General features: G+C 40.9%; 1 protein-coding gene across 1 annotated transcript; it reads left to right on the forward strand.

Moving 5' to 3' along the window:
• Nucleotides 1–3,264: 3,264 nt before the first annotated feature.
• Nucleotides 3,265–9,837, forward strand: gpr17 (G protein-coupled receptor 17). The gene is made up of 2 exons (XM_084921703.1): nt 3,265–3,537; nt 5,887–9,837. Exon 2 carries the CDS (start codon nt 5,895–5,897, stop codon nt 6,903–6,905), a length of 1,011 nt encoding a protein of 336 aa, XP_084777829.1. The 5' UTR covers nt 3,265–3,537; nt 5,887–5,894; the 3' UTR covers nt 6,906–9,837.
• Nucleotides 9,838–9,916: the final 79 nt, after the last annotated feature.

The following is a 9,916-nucleotide window of genomic DNA, read 5'->3' on the forward strand; positions in this document are numbered from 1 at the left end:
ATTCAGTGTTTTGTTTCTCAAAAAACAAAAAAATGTTACAAAGTTGAATTTTCCTCACACTGGAAAATCTTCAAATCACAGTGAAAGCTGGACAAGTGTCAAACCGACTTCACAATTTGTGTGTTTAGGTTGCACACGCAACCTTTAAATTAGCCCATCTTCAAAAAGTATATCGAAAGTTAATCTCCACAATGATTTTCCCTTTATGTCAATTTTACAGATGCAAATTTTTTACTCTGTGTTAAAATTGTGAAATAAAACATCCCCCCAGTTAATGTGTCTTGGCGAGGTGAACTACCTAAAAGGTGATTATGATGATTGATTTGTTTTAACTATTACCCTGTGATCATTTCTAACTGTCCACTGTCGTACAATAAAGCTCATCGTGAAACAACTAATATGAGCTTTCTTTGGGAAAACTGTGGGTTAGGAGATTGAGGAGTTCTACCGATCAGAAGATTGGTGGATCGATTTCCTAAATACTCCAATCACCATGTCGAGGCATCCTTGGGCAAGAGGTTGAATCCCCGCATTGTCCCTGATGAATCTGAATTTTCCACTTCTTTTAAAAGATGCACAACTACATGACATCACTCACTGGTTTCTGAAGTCATGCTCTGAAGTATGGGCTCAAATTGTGGTCATAAATATTTTGTACTTGTAAATCAGTGTAAAAAAGATTTGTGTGTGGACTTAGCCAAAAAATACGTGAGAAAGTCTGCACTCAAGTTTCAAGTTACAAGTACGAATTTTGACCCTATTTTTCTTCCTTTCATCTGATTGGCCAATGTCATGTCAATCACAAATTTAAATATCCAATCAGAGAACAGATGGGTTTGGCTGTCAGAGGGGTGCTTTTTTGAACTGCGCTAAACAACAGCAGCACGTTGACAGCGTAAAGACAGAATAACTCCAGGTTTGTGTCTTTTTCCATTCTAGCTGGTCAGCTGGTGGGTAACAGGCATCTCCGAAAACGTTTAGAGCACTTGTGCAAATATGTGATGTCTTGATAAATCGAGCAGATATTTGAAGTTTACACAGCACCATTCTCGCATGAAAATATCTTAAAAGTTTATTTTGTGACCCAGAAAGAGTAATATTTCAAACTCCGCCACTCTGTGTTCCTCCGCCACTGCCTCGTTTGAGTTTTGGACGAAATGGATTCTGGGATACTGCATTTCGTCATTTCGAGCTGATTGGAGACCAAAACAGCCAATCAGATTTTTTTGCATCCAAGTCTGTGATTGGCTGGTTTTGTGGCACAAATATAACGGTGTATAGAAAGAGTTGAACGCGCACGGGCAGAAATGTTGAGAGCGCAAGCAACACATTGCGAGCGAGCGCAAATGCAAAAACTGAGCGAGAGGGGCTGCTATTGTGTGTGTGTATGGATAATAGCAAACACTGAAATACATTTTTTGCACGCAGCAATGAGTTTTGTTCACTCAAATTTAGCTTTTCTTCGCTCAAAATAAATTTCTCCTCAAAATGCAACACTTGCAACTGCAAATTTGTTTTTACGTGCGCTCAGAATAGTGGCACAAAAATAACGCCATACAATTTGAGCCCATACTGAAGCCTTGAGATGAACAATTGTGAAGCCAGACATAATCTTCCTTTCTATTATAGTATAACCAAAATTTACACAATAAACTTTTTGTTTTTATCCAACTTAACCAAAAATGAGTTAGCAAAACCATAGACCCAGCAGGGAGGTATTTAAAGAGATCAGAACAGAGAGCTATTTTTTCATAGACTTCTATAGGACTGCAAAGCGTTTTGCAACCACAGATCTGGCCCCCTGGTGGCCATTAAAGATAATCCAGGTTTAAGACCTTTCAACATTGGTTTCACTTTTTCAGATGTGGAAATTGCATCCATCTTTTATACCGTCTGTTGTCAGCAGTTCCTACACACATCACCAACAGGCTCAGCTGTTATCCAACATTACAAACAAAATTTTGGAACTAACCATTGCAAGGTGAAAATGATCAAATGGTGAACTTTGGATAGCTGTAAAAAAAAGGAGCAGCTAAATGTTTGAATGGATGAATAGCAAAGCTAATAAGTTCACTGTATTATTGCAGCGTCTTTACCTTACAATATAAAGTGCATTGAGGTGACGGTTGTTGTGATTTGGCGTTGTATAAATAAAACTGAATTGAATTGAATTCAATATAGGTTTAAAGTTAGTTCAAATACACATTCGATTATTTGAGGTTACTTTTGTTCTTGAGTTGATTAACTTCAAATGAAAAAAGTTGGTACTGATGCTTTTAAAATGTTTTAAATCGGCCTGAATGTATTTCTGTTTTCATTTGTCATCTCTAACTGATAAACTTAGATGTTTGTTTACTTGTGGGAGGCTGTCCACAGCTACAAACAATGGCGGAATTATCCTTTAAAATGAAAGCATCTCTGTTTTTATTAAACTCTTTCATCAGCAAGAAAAAAGCACGTTTTATTGACTAAACCCTCCCAGCAGTAAGAAGAATGATAAATTTATGATGCTGTGCTCTTGCACAAGGGGATGTTTTTGCTTCGGGGTAACAAGACGAATAACAGACAAAGTGGAGAAGCCGAACAAAAGCGGGGGGCTGTCCCAATTAGCAATTGGCAGTAGATTAACAGAGTAGTGATGTCAAAGCTTCTCCACAGTCTGCAGATAGTGGTTTCATTCAAGTCTACAGAATACCATTTGCATATCGATGATATAGAGGAGAAGAAGGGCCAATGTGTCTGAAACACAGCTGTGAAGTTCATGTATGAAAGAAATATTATCTCCCCTTGGTCAGTGGGTCCCCTCTCCACATCTGTCCGATGGCTATGCGACTGATTATTTTGGGCATTCCAATTCAAGATGCCCCCAGGAGGCAAGACAGCAACAAGGGCCTCTGTTTCCTCCAAGCACCCCCCTCTCAAGGCTTGTTTTTCTCTGGCTCGCCTATAGTGAGGGCTTGGGGCCCCCTCCAAAACAGAGCAGGCCATGTACAAAAGATCATCTCGGAGACTTCAGTCATAAACTTTTAACAACACAATTAACAACACAGTCCATCTTCTATCTGTCAGTGGGAGGCTGGGAGTTCATGGTAAAGGCACTTAATGCACAACTAGCCTTGGTTACCATGGAGCCATACCCCCAAAACTCATTGCGACTGAGGCATGCCATTCTTCTTTCCGCTGCTGAAATGCGCCGCTCATTCTGACTCAGCCTATTGTGAAGCGCACAAGTGGCTCTCTGAAAAGAAGGGGATGGAGAAAGAAAGGGTGGGGTCAGGGTTCAAACGAAAGGCTCCCATTGGGACTCCCTTTCTGTTATCAAATTTGTTGAGACACAAAAAGAGCTACAGTCTCATTCCCGAGAACATCTTGAGAGAGAGATAGGGGGGTTATAGGACAGCATTCCTCATGTCAGAGCGGCAGTTTTTCCACACAGCGGCAGACGAACTCCCTGTCTTCACGTACAGCTCCCTGCTCCTGCACTGATCATCTTTGTCTTCCAGCAGCAAAACTTTTCTTTTTAGGAGTGCCCGTCCAGTAAGTCCTCTTTATTATTTGTTCCTTTATAACTTAAACTAAATACCTGACTCTGCCGTTGATTTACTAAATAAACCTTTCTGCAAATTTCTCACTTTGCTCATGCAAACCCAAACCCAATCTTTTACTGATTGCACTGTTTCAACAAATTTCTATACTTGCTTACTATGAAGTGGGCTCATTTAATCCTGTTTCACATTAGACAATGGAAGATTTCACACATTACAGCTGCTGCAGCTTTTCCATAAGCGCTGTGTGTAAAGGACCAATACCAGGATGCTCAGTCTCCTCTTCACTGCACAGATCTGCTTATCCAGATCGCCGCGATGAAGGCGTATTTCAGCTTTGTCTCTCTCCAGGATTATCTGCATTTATGGAAGGTTTTCCATTCAGCTGCTCCGTTTCTGGTTTGTTATCCCTGCTGGGACTGCAGTTCTCTTTCTTCGGGGGGACTGAAAGCTCTGACTCTGAGCCCTGGCTGAGAAATGCCCTGGCATGTGGGTCCCACAACACCCACTGAAAAGAGCCACGCTGCTTCTTAAAGGGCCAAAAGTCAGGGAGTGAAATTTAGCCCAGTCAGGTTTTTTTTGTGTGTGTGAGTCATTGTGGTTGTTCTGCATTGTTTAATCACATAAGCTATTTTTGAAAAATATCTTTGAGCTAAAAATAACTGTATCAGCACTAAAACATAAAGAGAACACAGAAACAATCAGGAAATGTTATTAATAGTTTTTGGATATGGATCTTTTCAATATACAAGTCTAGAAAGTTCTTATTTTGAAGTAATAGGAAACATATATCTTTAAATGTATATCTTATTCTTTGCTATCCTGTGCATAATACGCAGAAATCATTTTATTAGATACACCATGATGGGACCAGGTAGGTCTACCCTTTGCTTCCAGAAGTGCCTTCATTTTTCATGGCATAGATTCAACAAGGTGCTGGAAACTCCTCAAAGATTTTAGTTCATATTGACATGACAACATCAAACAGTTGCTGTAGATTTGTCAGTTGAATCTATGATGTGAATCTCCCATTCCATCACATCCCAAAGTTGTACTGTTGGACTGAGATCACTGTCATGTTCAAGAAACCAGTTTGAGATGATGTGAGCTTTGTGACATTGTGTTATCCCATCTGAAGATGGCACACTGTGGTCATAAAGGTATGGCATGGTCAGCAACAATACTCAGACAGGCTGTGGTGGTTAAATGATGCTCAGTTGGGACTAAGAGGCCCAAAGTGTGTCAAGGAAGTATTCCCCACAATGTTACAGCACCAGCAGCAGCCTGAACTGTTGATACGTGGAAGACCAAGCAAAGTTTTCCAATTTTCTAATGTCTGATTTTAGTGAGTCTGTATGAACTGTATGTTGATGTCGACCTCTGACATCAACATGCTCCTCACTGGATATTTTCCGTGTTTCGGACCATCCTCTGTAAATCCTTTGTGAAGGAAAATCCCAGTAGATCACCAGTTGAGATACTCAGTCTATCCCATCAGGCTCCAACAACCAATCAAAGTCACTTAAATGACCTTTCTTCCTCCATTCTGATGCTGAGTTTGAACTTCAACAGGCCGTCTTCACCACGTCTACATGTCTAAATGCACTGAGCTCCTGCCATGTGATTTGCTGATTTGCTAACTGCATTAATGAGCAGTTGAACAGGTGTACCAAACAGAGTCTGTTTCACTTTCCAAATCTTCCTTTCATGTATTTAGCTTCTAATGTGAACTCTCTCACAAACAGGTTTGTTGAATTTAAGGAGGTTTTTTTGCATTTGGGAACCTTCCATCAGCTACAGAAACATCTTTTGTGTGGGTTGACAGTTCAGCCCCAGCTAAACACGGTAGAAATGTTGGTTTTGGATCCAACAGAAATACCAAAGTGAAGGAAGCCTTGCCTTAAATTAATTAAAGTCAGACTTTGCTGTTCACGCCCCGGTGATGTTTCTGTGTAGAGAGTGAGCTAAAGCAACAGGGAAAAGAGAGCAAAAAATACAAAGAGTGAACAGTTGGAGCTTGGCGGGGTTGGATGGAGCAGTGGGTGGGTTTTCTAAGGAAAAAGTGATTGTAAGATCTAAAGAATATGCAATCTACTGGGACTGTCTTTGCTGTCTTGTGTGTGTGTGTGTGTGTGTGTGTGTGTGTGTGTGTGTGTGTGTGTGTGTGTGTGTGTGTGTATAAACTAAATTCAGGTCAGAAATCTGACCACTCCTGCAGCCTGCAGTGCAAAATTAGACCCGTCGTAACTGTCCTGAATATATGCACTTCTGCTTATACTACAGAAATGGTTTAAAGGTAATGGTAATAATATTGTTGTTATAATATTTTCTGTCTCCACAGTCACCAAAATGGAGTCTGCTACAATGCATCTGCCATCCAATCAGTCATTAGAGAGCTGTGTAGTGTTGGAGACCACGATCGAGAACCAGCTGTTTGGATGGTTCTACCTCGTGGTTTTTGTTCTGGCGCTGAGCGGTAACAGTTTGGCTCTCTGGATTTTCTCTCACCAGCGTGGCGTTTCTTCTCCGGCTAACGTCTTCCTGATTCATCTGGCTGTGGCAGACTTATCGTACGTCATCATCCTCCCGCTCAGGGCCACCTACCACTTTACAGGAGGCCACTGGCCCCTGGGCGAGGTGCCCTGCCGGGTGGTGGGTTTTTTGTTTTATGTCAACATGTATGCCAGCCTGTACTTCCTGGCCTGTGTAGCAGGGGATCGATACTTGGCTGTGGTTCACGCTGTGAGGTCACTGAAGATTCGTCGTGCTCGCTATGCTCAGATCATCAGCTTCTCTCTATGGGTCCTAGTTACTGTCTCCATGGCACCGCTGCTTGTCACCCATCAGACTGCACAGGTGGACAACATGACGGTGTGTTTGCAGCTATACAGGGAGAAGGCCTCACGCAACGCTCTGATCTCGCTGGCTGTTGCCTTCATGCCGCCTTTCCTCGCCACTCTTTCCTGTTACCTCCTCATCATTCACAGCCTGCATCGCGGCTCCAGGTTGGAGCCGGCGCTCAAGCTAAGGGCCCTGCGCACCATTGGCCTGGTTATGCTCATCTACGTGGTCTGTTTTCTGCCTTATCATATGAGTAGGGCCACCTTCATCCTGGGCTACAGCCACCCAGACGTCTCATGCCAGACACGCAGAGGCCTGAGCCTGGCCAACCGCCTCACCTCCTCCCTCACCTGCCTGAATGGTGCTATGGACCCGCTGGTCTACCTGTTTGGGGCGGAGAAATTCCGCGGCACACTGCGGCGATTGTTTTGTAAAGATAATGGCGGGATGTCGGGGGCCACCAGCGGAGAGTTAAAGGGAACACATGAGAGCTCTGTGAGTGCCAAATCTGAGTTCTGAGGAAAAGCAGCTAGACTCAGACACCTGTGCAAACTTTTCCATCACAAGCAGCTTCAGGTTGATGATACTTTGATTGATGCTGTTTCCAAAGGCTGTTTGAGAACCAATTCTAGTGTCATCCCCACACCATTCCCACCAAATCCTTAGAGAATTAAACTGACATCACTTTGACACTCAAAGAATCCTGAATTCAGCAGCAAAGACGGTGGTAGAAGTTTAACTTCCAGGAGAGGAACAAAGATCTTTAAAACCTAAATTTGGGGCAAAGTCAGCAAACTTTTTTAAAGCATTTTTAAATCCGTTATAACTTCTGATTCTGCACACACTGTTTATCTTGGTGACCACTGGAATTAAAGTTGATGAAGATAATGCTTCAAAATAACTCCCACACACACAAGACTCGAGTAAATCTCATTCTTCTTTAACAATTTAACGCAATGGAGAATGTTTAAAAGCAAAATTACTGCAATTAGTAGTAAATATGATATTTGATGAGTTTTCAAAGTGTACTGTTGGCTTGCTTTCAGCTCAGCAGATCCCCTGTTTTTTTACTGTAGTAGATCTGGTTTCATAAGACAGACAATTTGTACTGGTTAGTGACACATTTGATGTTCTGTTTAAGCTTCTTGTCATTTCCATTAAAAGTTTTTTGGGTCCATGTTAGAAACCAACTCTCAAACCAGTCAGAACTGTGCCCAATACCTGCTAATGTGGGACTCTCTGTACAAAAAATATCCCATTTGGTATGTGGTATCGGCTAAGCTATTTGAATTTGTTTGGTTATAATTTTTGACAACTGACGGTTTTAATAATAATCTTTAGAAAAGGTTTGTCTCAACATAACAACTCACTTGTTCCAGAGATGAAGCAAAAAACTAATGATGCAAAGTTTTTAATTGCTTCTGCTGTCATATATAATACTTAATGGGGGTTAAACTTGAGTACTAATTGTTCCGCCTTCTGCTTGTTGGAAATCCAAAACAGCAATTCAGTATATACATAGTCAACTTTCAGTGTATATTTTCTATTGTTTTTTTTTATACTGTAAGCCAAATGTGATGAATATGCATCAGTCACAGTTGATAATATTGTTGTTGTTTTTTCATCTAAGGTGACATAGGTTGTCCTTGCTTTGTGGCTAATCAAATGTGCGTGCACATACTTTAACACTATAAGTGAAATGTGATGCGATCCATGTGAGAATTTTAAAAACTCGTGTGATCATGTGTCGTCTCCTAAAGTACCAACATCCAGTTAAATGTTCATTTGTTTGAATTTTTAGTTTCAGGCCAAATATTTGGAAAATGCTTATGCTAATTAGCATTGCTAGCATGCTAATGCACCAAACCGGGAAGTTAAACAGGGTAAGCATTACAGGTAAGGTAAGCATTATACCTTTCAAATATTAGCACTGTATGGTAGCATGCTGGTGGACATACCCACTATGGCACTCACCAGCTTCTAGACTCCACATTTTGAAGACTCACCATTAGCACCGTGGCTGCTGTTGTGTGAGGTGAAGTTGAAGTGCTAAGTTGGTTTGCTGCATCCATAAATTGTATGGGTGAAATCCACAAGCACAGAAAGGTGCTTATTGGTGTTAATTAAGTAACAGACTAAAAAAAAAGCAAGAACAACAAGAAAGAACACGGTCCAGAAGTTCAGATGAGTGACTCCTATCACCAGTATTATGCTACAGTCAACCTAATGGACAAAGTCATTCGCATTATGACGACTTACAGAGTAAAATAAAATTGCAGTGCTGTTGGTTGCAGTCAGTTGCCATTTTCAAGGCGATTTTAGTGCATTAAGATGACATCAGTTTGCTAACAGTTTGCAAGTGAATGGGGTCGAGTCAGCAATTGAATTTAATCTGTTTGTTGCAAAATGGCACGTGTGTTTGACTGCACAAACAGAAATTCACATTACCTACTTGCATTCAGAATTCAGAAAACCCACCACAAACAGTGATGTAGTTTCTACAGGATGGTGATTTAACTGTAACATGCTGCAGCTGCTCGGCAACCGCAATTTATATAAGAATAGAACCAAAGTAGAAGCAGTTCAGTTGAGTCTTGTATTGTACAAAAAAAAGATGTGTCACAGAGAAATTGTCTCAGAAAAACAAACTGCGATTGCCTTGCAATCCAAAGTTGTTGATGCAGGTACTTTCAATCAGTTGCTGCTGGGTCAGTCATGAGCTGCTGATTATTCCAACCTACTTTTACTCTGGTATGACTGACCTAAGAAAATCACCTCTGATTCCAAAAACCAGAAGTAGAAGTTATAAGAAAGTCCCCCCTGACTTATTATTAAGAAGGAATAGCATGGAGTAGTATGCTGTAAGTAAGTTCACTTAAAGTTACTGTAAAGTAACATTTTAAGGCAGCTCTTTATGGGGGAATGACACTTTTAGAGCCTCATGTGGTCACTAGCGGAACTGCAATCTTTGAAACTTTGCTTGCTTCATATTCCAGCTGTGTGTTAGCATGCCAGTATTAATATTTAGCTCAAGGCAACGCTGTTCCTCACAGAGATACTATTAAGGCTGTAGCCCTTTGGATTAAGTCCACATTTACTCTACGATGGAGTGACCATTTTATTGAGAGTGGACTGTGTAAATGTGCCCATTATTATACTACTGTTGGATATTTCCCTGCTATCACATTTTCATAGATGCAAAAATTCCTGTATTGTGTTTCTCCAGCTCAGCTAGGAATGACGTGGACACAGTCACAGCTTTTTATAAATTCCTGACATGAGTCACTGTATATGTTAAATGTGCTCGACAAAGCTCCATTGTGAAAATATTTTTTGGTTTTCAGTTTCTTAACTCTCCTATAATGCTACGCATTTCTGTTGCACTGTTACTTGACAAACTAATAACTAGTGTTCTATCTACAGTTTGATAAAATGTAATATGTTAAAAATATGCTCTGACTTTAACGTGCGAATGATTGTGTAATTCACTGCAGCAAAAATGCACGATTTGTGTGACATGTCCAGTCCCT

The sequence above is a fragment of the Perissodus microlepis genome, chromosome 23 (assembly GCF_051167445.1).
Source record: "Perissodus microlepis isolate ML-2025 ecotype Zambia chromosome 23, ASM5116744v1, whole genome shotgun sequence".
In the NCBI taxonomy this organism is placed as follows: domain Eukaryota; kingdom Metazoa; phylum Chordata; class Actinopteri; order Cichliformes; family Cichlidae; genus Perissodus; species Perissodus microlepis.